General features: G+C 38.5%; 1 protein-coding gene across 4 annotated transcripts in view; it reads left to right on the forward strand.

Annotated features, from left to right (window-relative positions):
• Ctnna2 (catenin alpha 2) overlaps positions 1-17,503 on the forward strand; it is a 1,081,443-nt gene that overhangs the window by 814,925 nt on the left and 249,015 nt on the right. For all 4 annotated transcript variants that reach the window (XM_047523044.1, XM_047523045.1, XM_047523046.1 and 1 more), the window contains exon 8: positions 12,774-12,854. In XM_047523044.1, the coding sequence (XP_047379000.1) occupies positions 12,774-12,854 (81 nt within the window). The remainder of the gene's footprint in view (positions 1-12,773; positions 12,855-17,503) is intronic.

Consider the following 17,503-nt stretch of genomic DNA (forward strand, 5'->3'; position numbering starts at 1 on the left):
TCTGAGAATTAAAGGATGTAGGCAGTGTTTCAGAGCTTCTTGGTCTTTTTTTTTTTTTTTTAAACTAAGTAGTTTGGTTTAGACTCTCATGTTTTTGAGATAGAGTGACTAATTCATCAAGAATTAAATAGAATTACCTTAACTGGATTCTTGGTCCTGTTGGCCGATTACCAACGACTGCGAAGTTCACAATTAACTTGATCAACAGAATTTCATGAAAATTTTAAAATGCAGATCCCTGGGCCATAATTGGAGAAGTTTTCATTAATCAAATGATTGGTCAGGTTGGAACTCAGTGAACTATCTATCTCCCTTTTCAGACTTTGTCTGTAGTTTTAAAAATGCTTATTTAAAAATGAAAATTTGCTAGGGGTAGCTCAGTGGTAGAGTGCTTGCTTAGTATGTTTGAGGCTGTAGGTTTAACCCCTAGCACTGGAAAAAAAAAAAAAAAAAAAAAGAAATGAAAAATTCCAGACACGACTCTAGAGCTGCTTAAAAGTAATCTCTTGGGAGAGGGACCAGAAATGTACATTTGTGATAACTATCACTTCCAGCCTAAGGATTATTGAGCCTTAGATTGTTCTATCTACTTATTTTTAGTCACCATTTACTACCTTCTAACCAGCAACACTCTTTGGACTTAATTCACCTAAACATTTACATTAGCAGTATGTTACTATAGCTCTGTGTTGTCAGAGATGTGTGTGTATATGGGGGTGAGGTAGGGAGATGAGATGTTTCTCCTCTGGTTCTGTGAGTAGACAGGGATGAACAACTGAGAGATATTCTTGGCCTCTGCTCAAGGACTCCAAAGAGGCCCTGGAGGTCAGGAACCAGCAGTGGGGAAGTAAACCTCTCCCAAGAAGCTCCCCCAATATTGGCTAGTCAGACACTTTGATTTATAACAGAAGTTTGCTTTATTGTCATGAGAACCTGGAGAAGTGGGAGATGGGCCTACAAGTTTGAAACTGCATCAGATGCCAGAATTATAATCTAGCCACAGGTTTTGCCCTGTATGTTTGTTTTGTTATTTGTTTCTCCCTCTGCCCCATACAGCTGGACTGGATAGATTATGACGCACTTCTTAAAATTCCACACAGACCTACCAAACTTTCAGTAAGAACCCAGCATAGGAAGGAAAAAATCTCAGCGTCTGACGGGATGTGGTGTGCATTCTCAATCTCCCCCTTCATAGACACAGTGTATGCTACAGAGAGCAAAGTGTAATTTTAAGAACCTTGTAATTCTTTACAAATTAACACAGCAGATGGTGTTTATGGGAGTCACATAGTGAGAAATATTTGGGACGATGTGAGACATGTGTTCCAGGGTTTCGGCCTGCTTTCCACTTAGTTTAGTTTTTAACTGTTATGCTGCAAAAATGCAATTTGTCTCATAAAGTTTTCATTGGTTCCCAGGGTAAGAAAGTGCCCCAAGAGATGGTTCTATCATGGTGCAGACTCCAAATGTTCTCATCAAAGATTTGATCCACCAAATCTCAAGGCGTGCCCAGTGCTTGCTCTTGGTTGGGTGATGGGGGGTCGGTGCTGGACATGGGGAGCAGTCATCTTTAGTTGTTTTAACTATCCATAAAATTTTTTAAAAAAAGTATTATTCTATTAGTTCTCTGACAATGATAATGCCACGTGATAAGCGATCAGGACTTGTGCGCTTTCCAGACAATGCTGGCCTTGGGAGCAGAAGAAGGAGAAGGGGTAGTTGGTAGTGGAACCACAGAGGACAGGAAAAGGTGGGTTTCGTGGGCTCTGGCAAAGATGAAGACAGGTCAAGAGTTGATTTGGGCAGTCAAAATGTCTGTGACTCTGACACATGAGTGGAAATATCTTTGGAGTCCACTGAGCACGTAGGAAGTAACAGGTACTCCCAATCCTGATATTGCTTCTACCTGCTGTCACCCACACAACTTTCTTACTTTGCTTTGCTTGGGGCTGGCACACAGAAAGGTCGGGTGTTCTTTAGCATGTTGTACCACCTTGTCCCATTCAGTGCTCTTTCCATCTCTCAGAAGCACCCTTACATCACCTCTATTTGTTTGGTGCCTAGTTTCCTCAAGCTTATCTACTCCTTCTTTTGATACAAGTTAGTTTTTCTTTGCATTTTCTCTTTCAAATGTATATATATCTTAACCCCATGCATGCAATTTAGATTGTGTCTTTTAGGAATTCCAGTTATCTTCCTGTGTAGGAGAGGTTACATATCTAAACATATTTATAATTTTCTGAGCACCAACTTTATGAAAGACACTGTGCCAGATTTTCAGAGTTTTAAGGAAATATAATTGGCTGACACTTTCCTGTCATTGAGTTTTCATGTCTCTAATTGGGAAAAAAAGGACATAAACCCTTGACCAGCTTCAAAACAATACAGGATCATAATGATGCATCTTATATATTTTATATAGTGTGATATTTGAAATTCAATGAACAATGTAGAACCTTGCACAACATATAATTATTGCTTAGATGGAGATTGTTTATGAACACCAAATAAATAGCAGAGGTGGCTATAGGTGCTCAGAGGAGGCTGGGTTTCAGTGAACTATGAGGGCAGGGAAGGGGCAATGCAGGAATTATATTAACTGGCTCTTGATATGTGTGTAAATGAGGCACAGAGAGGCCAAGACTCAAGGTCCTCACATAAACATACCTTCCATAAATTAAGGCAAGACTCTGCCTGAGTCAGTGATTCATTTTTAAAATTTCTGTGAACTCTCAGCAATGTGGACCCAGTTATTGACCTCTTTTTGAGATGGAGGAAATGCCAGACTCCAGGAATTCTCTAGGTGTTGATGGCTTTATAGTTGAGTGATTTGGGGAATCAGCACTTAAAAATGTAATGGAACTTTAAATTTCATTGAAATATTAATTATTTATTCAGTGTGTATATGCATGTGTGTGCATGTGTGTGCATCTGTGTGAATAAAATCAATGGAAATTTGCACTTCAACTTGACCACTTTCATCTCAACTCCGAAGATGAAATGGCATGTTTGAGCAGTTTACTCAGCTCATGGTCTCTTACAGGCTTAGAAGGAATATGTGGTGAATTAACTCCAACTTTAGCAATCACCTAAGTTTGGGAGGGAGGGTGGCACTACAAAAAATATCTTTTATGCAGGGTTACCTGGCAATTAGTCCCTGAGGACTACACCTGTGTTGATAAAATAAATCAAGGAACAAGAATTATAATGCTGCACAGGTGCATACCAACCACTTTCTATGGCTTTGATCGGCAAATTTGTGAAGTAGGTGAAATTTATTTTTAGGATCTCACATTTTCCAAATCATCTATCTTTCCTATCTACTTCCTTTCCCCAGGTGCCTGCTTGAACCATCCATCTTTCTATCTATACACAAGTATTTCCTAAGCACTTCTCATGAGTTTCATGCTGGGAGTTTCTCTAGAAGAAAACCAGGCATTCTTGACCTACAAAATGCTTGGGTTATATTTTGCAACCACTCGAAAACTTGGTAAATAATGCAAGATAATATACTATTAACATCTGCATTATTTGGTGTGATCTATAATTGAAGGGTTCAGAGGAGAAGATCTTCAGGGGCTAGATAGGTCTAGGGAGACTCCCTGAGGGAAGAGTTTTGAGATGATCCTGAAAGAATAGGTTGAACCTCACTAGGTAAGTGGTTGGTTGAAGGCCAACCTATGTAGGCACAATGGACCAAAACAGAGGAAGAAAGTTTGTGGGTTGTCAAGACTAAAAATGTGGCTATTATGAGAGGGGAATCAGAAGCTGAAGTCTTAAATGATAGGCCAAAGAATTCAATAGAAAATAGGACTCCAATAAGAGCTAAATAAGAATCAAGGACTGTTGAGGTTGAGAAGTGGCAGCTCAGTCTTAACCAGCCAAGCTGAGGATGAAGAGCAAGGAAATCAAGGAACGAAGCTGTGGATGAAGATTTACACTGGGGTGGCTGGTGTCATGGACAGAGAGATTCAAGGAATAATATGAATCCTGGAGACTTATTTATGGGAAAATTATCAAGGTTTATGATGAGCTGGATTGAGGGAGCAATAAATGACATGACACTAGGGTTTAGAGCTGGGGTAGTAATGAGTGCTGGTGAAAACCTGTGAATGACCTTGGATGCCCTGCCAAGGCTTGACTCCCCAGGCATGTGTTCCAGGCTGTGTCCATAGGGGATGTTGTTAATGTCTTCACCCTCCAACCCCACCATACCTTCAAATTATCTTTACCCTGGTATTTTAACATCTCTGATTTAGCAAGACCTTTTGGGATGTGAGTGACAGAAATCCAAAATAAACAAACTCAGGGAGCTGGGGTTCTAGCTCAGTGGTAGAGCACCTGCCTGGCATGTCCCAAGTCCTGGGTTAAATAACCTATACCACGAAAACAAAAGCATGGAAGGATTTATTCGTTTATGTTACTAAGTAATCCACAGAAGTATACTATGTTTTAGTTACGACTGAATTTAGTAAGCCAAATGTTTCTTTCATTGATTTAGTAGAATTTATTGAATGACTGTTATATTCTAGGCATTCATAACTCTAAGCTCTAAAGATATAATGATAAAACAGTTATTTTACAAGTCAGCATATACCATGGATGGCATGTTTTGTCTTACCAAAATTTATATGTTGAAATGTAATTTGCATTGTGATGGTATTTGGAGGGAGTGTCCTTTGACAAGAGATTAGGTCATGAGGATACAGCTCTCATATAAAACACCTTGGAGAGCTCCCTTGCCCCTTTGGCCATCTGAACACACAACAAGAAGAGGGCTTTCTATGAACCAGAAAGTGGGCCCTCACCAGACGCCTAGATGCTGCTGATTTTATCTAAAACTTAACAACCTCCATTACTTGAAGATAAAAATTTTTGTTGTGATAAACCACCCAATCTAAGGCATTTTTGTTATAGCAGCTCAAATGGACTATTAGAAAATATTCACCACTTTGATTTGATTGCAACACTTTCCTTCTCCTCCTCTTCCTCTCCCCTCCCTTCCTTCTTATTTCCTTTCCCCAAGTGCCCACTCCTTTCCTACCCCAGTTTCTCTCTCAATCTCTCCTTCTTCCTACCTCCCTTCCTTTCCCTCTCCCCTCCCTCTTCCCCTCAGCTATGCTTCTCTTTTTGCGGGGTCTATTTTTCAGATATTCCCTAAGTAGCTCAAGGTTTATCTGCTATCTGTTTATAAATCTGAGTAAGAAAAAATATCTCTGACCTGATAGTTTCACCTACAATCCTCAAACCCACGGCTGACTAGCACTGGTTAGGATGTGATCCCAAATTTGGTCCTTGGCCAGGGAGCCTTGGTGAAGAGTCAGAAGGAAAAACAACCATTACTGAAAGGACTTGGATAGGTTGATGTGGGGGAAACAATAGTGATCTTCTTCTATCTTCCTGAGCCAGTTCTTTGCACATTGCTCATGTGTGTAGGTACTGCTGTGGTTATACAGATAGCATCCAAATTAGGATGGCTCAACTAATGATTTTTCAACGTTATCACGGCATGCAGGAGATATACCTTCTGTAAAAATTGTACTTTGAATTTTGATCTTTTATGGTCTATATGCACAATACATGGTATGACACTCTTGTGATGCTCTGCAGTGGCCCTGAGCCACAGCTCCCAGTCAGCCACTCAGTCATAAGGGTAATCTAGGGATACTCTCCAGTTCAGTGTTGATAAGCTACAATGGGTGCATGAGGATATAACCTCATCGTAAGTCAAGGAGCATATATGCTAATGGAAGTCTCACCAACACCACTGTAATATTCTTAGGTCACATATTGATAACTCCTTGAGCATTGATGCAGTCTGGAAGAGGAGGTCTGAGATATATCATCTTTTTCCACACCATCACCATCTTCTCTCCCTCCCCACTTCCACCCCAGGTCCAGGAAAGATGGGTTCTGATGTGGTCAGAGTGTACCCATCATGCATTTACTTTATGGCCACTGCTCCACTTCTTGTTCACTCTAAAGAGATATCACCACATTAGTTTTCAAGAAAAATGCCCTGAGCTAGTGAAAGGAAAATATTTAGAAAGTTGCACATGCTCTGACTATGATTTACACATAATACAAAGGTATTATGAAATGTTCAAGGTTTTATAAATAATGGTACTATTTGTAATGAGGATATGATTTCTATATGCGCAGTTTGATGGTAGGCAGGTAACCTTCCAAATATGATATTGTGACTGCCAGATCAATAGATAATTTTTTCCTCCTCCTTCCTGTTGTCTAAATCATGGGTTAAATGACAGCAGAATCTGTTGGAGATAGAGTGCATGGCACATTATTACTTTCTGCCATTCTGGTGATTTTGACTTCCACTTCTTTCAAATGACAACAATTTGAAGACTGGGCTTTTGATTAGCCCCTCACACATCCAATATACTAGAGCCACAGCTACACACTATTTTGAAGATTCCTCATACATTCAGTTAAGTGTGCAGGTACCTTCAAGGGAAAGGAAGAGAGTGATAGCTGCCTTCTTAACAACCATGTCTCACACGCTAACATTAGGTGCTAAAACAGGTTTGATGTGCATCTATGGATCTGATGGAAGGGCTGGATGGTAGATGTAGACCCCGAGGGTCTGCATGATGTGTTTTGTGGGATGATGTGTTTGGGGTGGGATGAGGGGTCAGAATGGAAACAGGCTTTTAAGAAATATTCATTTTCAGCTGGGCATGGTGGTGAACACCTATGATTTCATTGAGTCAGAGGACTGAGGCAGGAAGATCACAAGTTCAAGGACAGCCTGGGTAATTTAGGGAGACCCTGTCTCAAAATAAGGTCTGGGGATGTAGTTCAGTGGTAGTGCCCCTGGGTTCAATTCTCAGTAGCAGGAAAAATAAATAAATAAAAGCATTCATTTTCAGAGATTTCAAAATTAATTTTTCTTACTATTTTGTTTTGTAAATTAGGAATTTAGTATCATAGTATATTATTAAGTACATAAATATAAATACATTGTATATACTGTATACATCTTATGTATTTTGAGCAGTACAGAAGTTGCTATGGGAAGTAGAGAAAGAGAAGGAAGATCTTTGTCTAAATAGATGGGTCTTTATTTTTCAAAGGAGCAAAAGGTAGTTTTATAAAAAAATTTTTGAAATAAAATATTATGTTTTCCTGAAGACTAATTATAAAAACCAAAATTTTAGTTAATGGCTCAGTTCTTCTGTTTAGAGCTCACCTGAAATATGAAGGTCTTTAGGACAACACCTAATACTTTGGCAGGCAAAACTTGAATTTAGAGCCAGAGGGTGGGAGAATAAAGCATTTCCTATCAAAATCCAAAGCAAGAAATTTATTCTCTTTCCCCTCATCCATCCAAGCCATGGATCCACCCTGAATGTGTTTTGTAAAATAACGCTCAAAGACTAAAACAAATAAAGTTTAATAAACATGCACCTCCCTAGCACAACAGATGGCAACTAGGAAAGGCGCCCGCAGCAATGTGAGAGAGGACTCCTGCCTGTCTTCTTTTTTTTTTTTTAATAACAGAATTTATTAAATGGCTATCTCTATTGCAGACTCATTCACTGCAGGCAAAGATAAAGAAGATGAGTGGGGAGCAGATCCAAGAAAATAATGCAAGCTATGTGGACAAAAAGTGACAGAGGACATATACCTTAAACTGAGATCTTGCAGATAGCCTTTAAAAAGAAGTACATAAAACACTATATAACCAGAGACTCCAGGAACTTTAGAGATGGGGCATGGTTTCAATTTGGAATGGAAAATGCCTAGACTGGGAAACCACAAGTGCCTGTCAGATACCAATGAACCAGGTGATCAGAATCAGTCACTTCATCTCTGGACCTTGCTGTCCTCATGTTTGAGGGGAATGAAGAGGTGGGAAAGGAGAGACAGCCACCTTTGACTGAGTTAAGTGCTGCTCAGGGGCTGTGCTGAACATGTTACAGATCTTATCTCTTTAATGTTAACCATAATCCCACGTAGCAAGCACTTATCCATGATGGAGAGATGAGAAAACCTGATTGACTGCCAATTCTCAGACCTTTCTGAGGAACCACGAAGGTTTCTCTGCAAGGTGTGGGGGTGGTTATGTATTCTCCAGGCTTTCTGCTCCCCAGCTTCCACAGTTCTGGAACTAGTCCCTGGCCCCTTCATTCTTTGAATGATGAGTCTGGACTCTGAAGAAGTTGTAGGTTCCTCTAGTGGGTAGTGGCAGAGGATGGTTACTACTGGCTTTGGTTTCCTTCTTCTTCAGCAAAAGCAGGGAGCAAGTGTATGACAGATTTTACACACTTTTTTTTAAAATTATTTTATCATGACCTCAGTATGAACCTGGAGCTTGGGGAGGGGATGAGGGAGTCCTGGTGGAGACTTCTGGGTGACTCCTTGGGAATCAGAATTTGCTCATGATGATGGTCAAATCCTTAGTTATTTGACAAATATATGCAAGAACACACTATGTAAAAGACCAAACTGGAGTTTCTGCCCCTTATTTAGCTTCTTAAAAATATCCCAGATTGGTTGTCTATTTAAAATGAACTGCCCAAAATATTCTTTCCTTAAAGAGAAATAACTTTCCTTTATGGAGTCTAGTTTTTGGCAAGGTTTTCATATGTTATCTGCCTGAATGGAGAAAGCAGAAGTACAGGTGATCCGAAAATAGTTTCTGGGTAGTTTCTAAATCAGTTTTTTCATTTTTCCATGGTAAAAAATACTTTCCTAATTACCCTGAATACTGTTAATGCCTTTTATTGTTTCCAGCACATTGACATCATGATTGATGGTCCTGCTATCCTTGTGAAGAAGACAGAGCATATATTATGCTATCCACGGGGCTTAGGAGAAAACTCAACATAAAAAAAATAAATAAATAAAAAGTGGGGTAAATAATTAGTCCAAGATCTCAGAACCTAATCATAGGGGACTGACCCTAGGAGGCTATTCTGTCTATCTGTCTTTCTTTCTCTGAGTGATTGGCTTCCTATCTGATTTGGACTGATGATTTAAAATTATTTCCAAATGCAGACATAACAGAGCAGAGCAAAATATGGCCTGATGACTTGCAAGTCCCCATATACTATGCAGAGCTAAGCATTGTGGAGCTGCTACTGTTACCCCTATGCATATAACTTTATTTTAAAGAAATTAGAGCTAAGAAAGGGCCAGTGAATTGACTATTCCGAACAGTGGCCCAGATTTCCTAAACTCTAGTCCTGGCTCAAAAAGTCCCATTCTCCTAACCAGCAACAACAAACGTGGCACCCAAGACACCTGAGTCCCTGAACTGCCTTCAACCACACACTTAGAGGCTAGAGAAACTGCAGACTGCAGACAGTACACAGCAGAATCCTAACACCGGCGGCATGGAATCTACTGTCACCAGAGATTCCTTGGTTTGCAGATCAAAATACAGTGAGTGGTGAAGAATCACACTCTGAAGAATTGCCTCTAAATATTACCTTGGTAGCAGGTCAAACTGATCTCTTTGCATGATAAAAAAAACGATGGCCCACTTCACACCTGTTTTCCTGGAACCTGTTTTACCACTTCCTGTCTTGATGCCTATTTGGTTTTGTTGACTCAAAATGACTCCTTATTCTAAGCCAGGGTAAAAGTCAGGTAAATGTTCCTACCCCTCTCTGAGATGGCGTGGCTGCCCAAACGTGCTGCTTCCTCCCTCTTCAGAGGCTCTCAGACCTGTGGAGTGCTAGTCCCTCCGCACAGTCCTCAGTAGTGTTGGCCACATGCTCTGCTCTACTCATTTGCAGTAGGAGCTGAGGCCCAGGACTTTCACTTTTTGTGTGTCTCCCACAGTGATCCTACCTTACAAACAATGTATATCTATTTGACAGTCATAGGCTATTCATGCCAGATTTGGTATAGAATCCCCACATTCTCCTCTGCTTACACAATGGGGCACCCAAGTTGCCTACATGTGTCAGTAACAACCCCTGTGACAATCTTGAGAATTACTGTTATGTCTGGTGGTAGGGTTGCCACATATAGTGCTAAAAATGCAGGATACCAGGTTAAATATGAATTTCTGATAATTTTTTCTTAGTATTAATATGTCCCCCCAATTTTTTATTTTATTTTATTTTATTGGTTCTGAGGATTGAACACAGGGGTGCTTTGCCACTGAACTACATTCCCAGTTCTTTTTTTTTTTTAATTTGAGACAGGGTCTTAGCTAAATTGCTAAGGCTGGCTTCCAACTTGTGACTCTAATGTTCAGTCTCCAGAGTCACTGGGACTATAGGCTTGTGTCACTGCACCCAACCATCCTCTAATTTTTTGAAGTTTGATATTTATAAATATCATTTGCTGAACTTGCACACCCACCTTGATAGATCCACCTTATTCCTGCCCTGTCATGTCTTACCTTTATTTACAATTTTGATATTTTGTTCAACATGGATGTTTTGTATTAATATTTTAAAATATTGCATTAAAATGTTATTTATCTTTCTTTCTTTCTTTCTTTCTTTTTTTTTTTTTTTTTGCTGGCGATTGAACCCAGGGCCTTGTGTTTTCGAGGCAAGCACTCTACCAACTGAGCTATATCCCCAATCCAATATTTTTTATCTTGATCATTGAATTCCTTGGTGCCCCTTAAATTTTGAACCTGAGGCAAATGTTTTACTGCCCTCACCCTAGTCCTAGGCTTGTTCCTATTCTCATTTTACTCAGTTGTGGAATGGGGGATAAAGACACCACTGGCAGAAAGTTAGCCCGGTAATTATCGTGTCTATCAACATATCTTGATTTCTTTTCTTTTTTTATAGTGGTATGCTCTTCTGTTATAGCCACTTTTAAAACCAACTCATTACTAGCTTATTATGATATTATTTTGGTACTGAGGATTGAACCCAGGGTACCTCACTACTGAACTACAATGCCACACCTTTTTATTTTTCATTCTGAGATAGGATCTTACTAAGTTGCTGAGACTGGCCTCAAAATTGTGATCCTCCTGCCTCAGTCTTCTAAGTTGCTGAGATTACAGGCATGCACCACCATACCTGCTTAATTTTTTAAAATAAATTTTTATTACTCTAATAAATGGAAAGGGTGTAGGAATTCTATGGTTCTCAAAAAGTTCACAATTCAAAAGTGCCCTGTATTTTGATGGTAGACATTCTGTTTGCACAAGAAAATCCATAGAAAGAAGGAGAGCTTTTGGTGAGTGAACTTGGGGCACATGTGAACATGGAAAGGCAGGACACGGAGGGCACTTGCTGTGAAGCAACTTTCCCTTGAGAGATAAAGCAATGCTTTCGGTTTCTCCATATACTTTTGTTTTCATGGAGCTATTTGTAGACTGATATTTCAAAGTTGTAAAATGTTAGCCACTTTATTTTAAGCTCTTCCTACTTATAAACCTCGGTGTATACATCTGAGGGAGTTAATGTATGAGTTTAGAGAGTGGGAAGGATGATGGGGATTTGTAAGATTTTAGATGACTAAAAATATGCACACATATGCCCTGGTTTTGACTTTTCAATGAAAACCCAATAGGGGTATGCATCAGATATTTGTTCATTAAAAAAAAAAAATGGTTAATTAAAGAAGTTGCAGGAAACAGTGACTGCTTTAAACCCAGCTATGTGGATCTAATCTGTATTATCAGCTTTGTGTGTCCAGGGTTTTGTCATTGAAGGTGAACATTTAGAAACTTTCTGGATGGTAATTTCTTTGGATCCCAAAACATATTGTCCCATTAGGTACAACTTATGACCTAGGATTCATTTTATCATGTACTCAAGTTGCTAGAGAAGTGCATGATTTTATAGAGACTGTGTATGAAATAAGAATTGGCCTGCCTCTAGGACCATAAGTAATAAATCTTTAGAGTGTTTGACTAAGGCTTAGATAATTTAATAGATTTGGCTATGTTTTTGAAAATTATTTTCTCTTAAGGGGAAGATGATGCCATCCACAATATTTGTAGAACTTGCATACATAGGAATCTTTATGCCATTTTAAAAAGACAATGGAGATTCTGCTTTTATTTTACTATAGCCCCAAACACACACACACACACACACACACACACACACACACACACACAGGGGGAAAAAAAAGAAAGAAAAGAAAAAGGAGAAAGAACAAGAAGCTAGTGAACTTTTAAGTGAATAATTTATAATTTGCTAAAGGAGACTTTTTCCCTTTCTCTACCTCTTACAGTGATAAGGGAATTTTTTTTTTTTTTTCATGACCTCAACCTTTGGGTTGCTCATAGTCATTTTTTAAGTATTCTACTACATGACTGAACAGAGATTAAAATACTATATTTTCTAGTAAAACAACTATTTTGTTTTGGTACAGAAGTTGCAATATGATCTGTAAAATATTGGTATATAATTCTGAATTCTAGCATTTTTCTCTTTTATTATTTTATCATCTCAATTATCTTCTATTCAGAAGTGTGCTTACATAATAGAGAAACAAAATATTTGTATTTGGAAGCAAAAGTAAAACGACCTTGTGGTATTTACTTCATGGGTAAATGATTGGCGAAGGGAAGAAAACAGATTTGCATGGTAATAATCCTGAGAATGTACTGATGGTTATCAATTTTACCTTATATTTAAAAAAGCAATTTTAGAGATCCAATTGTGCCGTTGTGTATTGAAAAGAATCATTTTTAAAAACTTGATTGGACTCTACAGCTTCATTGTTTTCCCAGATTATTTTTAGTTTTTTTTTTTTTTTTTTTTTTTTTTGTCTGTAACGTTGAATTTTCTAAACCAAAAATTATTTTCTTTTCTTAATAGACTGGGAGGAAAGAAAAAGGAGACCCTCTCAACATTGCAATTGACAAGATGACCAAGAAAACAAGAGATCTAAGGAGACAGGTACTGTTTTCATTTTCTATTTTGAGAGCATGATACTTAGTGGTTTTCAAGAATGTCCTTTCTTAGGAATTTTTTTTTTTTTTTTTTAGACCTTATGTTCAGGGTGCTGTTCTTTATTTCACCTACATATACATAGAAACATTTCATTAGCAAGGTAAAAATCGCTAAGCAGAGAGACGTGCTGCCTGCCAGGCTAATGATGCGGGTACCCCTGAGGGGCAGCCTCTCAATGCTCAGACGTACTCTTCCCAGGCAGAGATTTGAATTCACTGTCTTCTACATCTGGTTTTCAGTTTTCTAAGTCTAGGTTTGCCCAGAGTCTGTCTCAGATCTATGACAGGTCTTACTTATCAAACTCCCTAAGGTATTAAATGATAAACTAGAATGCTAATGGTTAATGAGAAATGCAACTCTTAATTTGATGGGCTAATTAAGGTCTATGACCCAGTGTATTCCCTTGGGGACATAAATCTAGAATGTTTACTCATCAGATGGTTGTTTGGGAAGCTGGGAACCAAAGCAAGGAGAGTTTGTTATATGATTTAAATGACTAATGGCATCATTAGTTGAATGGTTTCATTTATCTTGATGGGAAAATTATCTTTGTTGGGACCCCCTTTTTACCTGGAAAGATTATATGAACAGTGGTAAATGTTTATTGTGAAACCCTGATTTTATAGGTTTCCATGATGAACTCCACTTTATTTGGTAGTGATCTTTCTCTACAAGAGGGTATACCATAGATCAAGTTATAATAAAACCCCCTCTTCTTGATTTCTGCTTGACAGGTATCCTATCTCCAACTGGTAGTTTTGCACATGTCCATCTTAATTATTAAGTGCTGATTGTGTAAGTCAACTAGAACAAACCATTGCCCAAGGCTGCAACTTCTGTATTTTCTGCAGCTTGAAAAACTAGATTTGCACAGATAGAAACATCCAGCATTCTCATCTGCAGCACATCAAGTACAGACAAAATAGACAAAATTATAGAGGTGCTTAGACCAGAATGGCCAAGAAGTATCTTAGAAATGATTGAAAGGAAAGGAACATACTACTCCTACTTCTGATTACTGCTTTTTCCTTCTGGGCTCTTTTCAGGATATTGCCTGACTGTGTGGACACTTGAGCTAATATCATCCAGAAGAGATCACAGTTAGTTTTGAACTATCAAGACCCTAGTTTGGCTACCCAGACAACAAGCCCTTTTGGGGAAAGCATTTCCTTCTTATTTTACCTTGAAATAAATCATAATAAAATCTTGTTCCACTAAGCATTAGTAAGTCATATCAAGTGGATACATAGTCAGGTCTACCTCTCCTTGCCCTGTTAGTTCATCTCTCAATATCCTGTCTAATATGAAATGAATGGGAGGTAGGAACTGGGAGGAAGTTAATGGAAAATATCAAATTAGGAATCTGGGCCCTAAGTTTTAGTCCTTGCTCAGTCACTGGGTCCTCCACCTCCCTGGTCTCTTGGTTTTAGTAGAGATTAATCTTTCACATCTAGAAGCCAGCACCCTTACCTCTCCACTCATGAACCTATAATAGCAGGTTTTTGTTTTTATGTTTTTTGTTTTTGTCTTATTTTAAGGAAGGAGTGGATCAAGTAATGTTTACTCTGGTATTATAATTTCTAGAAAAAGTTCAACTGTCTTTAGCAAAGGACAGTAGTGAAAATTGAAGGTGGAATTTATGGTGAACTTCTAAGTGATTACAAGACAAACTTCTTGGAGAGCTTCCTTTAGGGTGTCAGTGGAAGGACTATGTCCTCCCCTAAAATTTTTCCACCCATGTGATTTTTTTTCTCTCACTTTTCTGAAGATACAGAGGCATAAGTATAATAGAATTGTTTGGTGGTATTAAGATTCAACAATTATGGCATAATTTCACTCCACATCCTTGGATTTGGTTCAAACACCTTTCTCTTCCCTAATGTGCCTTTCTAGGACTAAAATGGTCCCCATCTGTCATTTCCATCCCTACCCATATGTTGGGATATTTTTGTCTTTCTTCCTATCTCTTCAGTCTCTCCATGTATACCTGTAGTGGTACAAAAGCTATTCTGATCCAAATCGAAGCTACCTAGCATTTGTGCAGATGGAACATGCACAGACTAATTTGCTTAGCTCAGGTAGGTCATCAGCTTAGATTTGGGTAGCTGGTTAATTGGATGGACAAGGCTTTCCCTGGGTGTCTGACAGCCTGTATGCCACAGTGATCCTCAATGCTAGTGGCTCCATGAGTGTGTCCCTCCTGCTAAGATACTTTCTTTCAATTATAGACAAATCATCATGAGAACAGATTCTAAATGAGAACTCTCAATGATCCAGGTCCATAACCCGATACATGCATATTCCTTTATATGATATTTAAAGAAATCAAATTTAATAGAGGAAAAAAGGTAATATCAAAGATTGTGCTTAAAAAAGATTTCAGTGACTTTCATAATGTACCACTCTTGTAGTCTCCTGTCTCTTTCTCATAGCCTTGTTTTGGAAGAGTTTTTCAGGAGAGTGACCCTGGAACCATACAAAGTTCCATTCACCACATTTAAAAGATGTAGTCAATCTTGAGCATTATCTTAGACTTCCCTAATGAAAGTGTAGTTAGATTTGTAGACACTTACACACACAAACACACACACACACACACACACACACACCAAGAGTTATTCAATAAAAAGGATCACTGTTCAAGTGGAATTTTTCAAATAAGAACCCCTCTTTGAGGCAACACATCCCAAGAAACTGAAGAGTCATAAATTGTGAAAAAGGTCACAGGAATGCAAAGGTATTATTTAAAACTGATTGGCATGGATCCATCTTGCCAATTAGACCCATAACAATGGCCAGTAGTAGAAGCAGAATCCTCTTAGGAGTCCTTTGTTTGGAATTAGAAATGGATTTATGGGAATATAACTGCCAGCTTTAAGCATTATGTTCTAATTTTAGAGCTGTGGGCACTGTAGGCCCTATGTCTGAGCTACTGTCACTGCTGTGATTCTGGATCCAAACCATTGCAGAAACAAAAACTTTTGGCTGACAACCTGTCTGGTTGCCCAGGGTCCTCCACGGTCCATCCATTGCTCAGAGAGGACCCAGCCAGTGTCTGCCCGCAGCACCTGCCTGCCCTCCTTGTATATACTTCCTGTGAACTATTTTAGGCACCATCTCTTACTTTCCTCTATATGTACAAGGATGCTTGTTTATTCTGGTTAGTTGTTTTGATCCTTTCATTAGTCTTTTTTTTTTTTTCCCCAAGTTGATAAACAAATTAGGGCCTAAATCTTTCACTATGAGAAACTAATAAATAATAAACATAACATCAAGGTGTTGCCAAACTTAGCCCCTCTCACTTCCAAAAACAATCCAGGTCTAATTCTCATTCTTTCACTCTTAATAACCATGACAATGGTTCTCACATTGAGATTCAGTGAGTGTCAATTTGACAAGAGTTCCAAATTTGCTATTACAATGAAAACATTTTCCACAACAAAATATCATGAATAGAATGATTTTACGTTGGAAAGAGTACTTAGTAGAATAGTAATATAACAAAAGATTAAAACCAAAAAGTAAAACATGTCACTTGAAGATGTGTTTCTCAAGACCCTGTCTCCAGAGAGGATGACCAAAAAAATCTTCAGAGTTCAGAGATTGATAAGAAATTACAATTAAAGAATTTCCTAGATGCCCCTTTCAGACCCAGTACTTTACATAAATAAGAACTATGGCTGAAGGTGGACCATCATTAGTGAAAGCTTTGAAAAATACCCACAAGATATATCCTAAATTGTAGCTGATATATTTCAAGTCCTTATGATATGTCTAGACTGGTTCTAAGTTTTCTCTATGTATTGACCACATTTAATCCTCACAATAATTCTGTGTGATGGAAAAGGTTGTCACCATTAGGATATACTAATGAGCTAATGCATCCATACATGCACACAGGTGATGTGCAGGTTCCAGCCCAGGCAGTCTGATTGCAGAATCTTTGCTCACAATCTTTATCCCATCCTGCCTCTGTAGAACCAGCATCTGCAAGCGGTCACCTGTATACAGATTTAACTTAGGAGGATGTGTGTGGGAGGGAAGATTTACATAAATACATAAAAGTGGTTTCTGGTTTTCAATAGCACCTCCATCACTCTAGAATTTGGGGTGACATGTATGCCCTGCAGACAGGAAAAAAATTTATGGTGAATGTCAAAAATATGGTTCTTGTTTGATATCATCTCTTGGGTCTCCAGCTGTTATGGTTCACTGGATCCACTTTTGAAAAAGTGCTATTGTGCTTAGATATCTGGCTTCTCAATGTGTGAATTACAGACTTTCCAAATCATTTACAGAAAAAAAGGACTGTTATGGCATTCAATTCTTTTTCTCACATCTGCCTGTGATGAGACCCATTATTTTTAGATTCATTGAAAGAAAACATTTTAAACTCATTTATTTCTGTATTTGAATCTGGTTTTCTTCATAAAGATATGAGGCTATCTATATGTCTATAACAACAACAGCCACAACAAAAATGATAGAATAATGATTTCCTCCAAATATTAAAGTTTGTATTCTTCACACTGGAACCTTATGTCAGAGGTAATTATCCCTGGGGTCTGGTTCTTGGGTAAGATCCCACACCGCAG

Source organism: Sciurus carolinensis, chromosome 13, assembly GCF_902686445.1.
Source record: "Sciurus carolinensis chromosome 13, mSciCar1.2, whole genome shotgun sequence".
Lineage (NCBI taxonomy): Eukaryota > Metazoa > Chordata > Mammalia > Rodentia > Sciuridae > Sciurus > Sciurus carolinensis.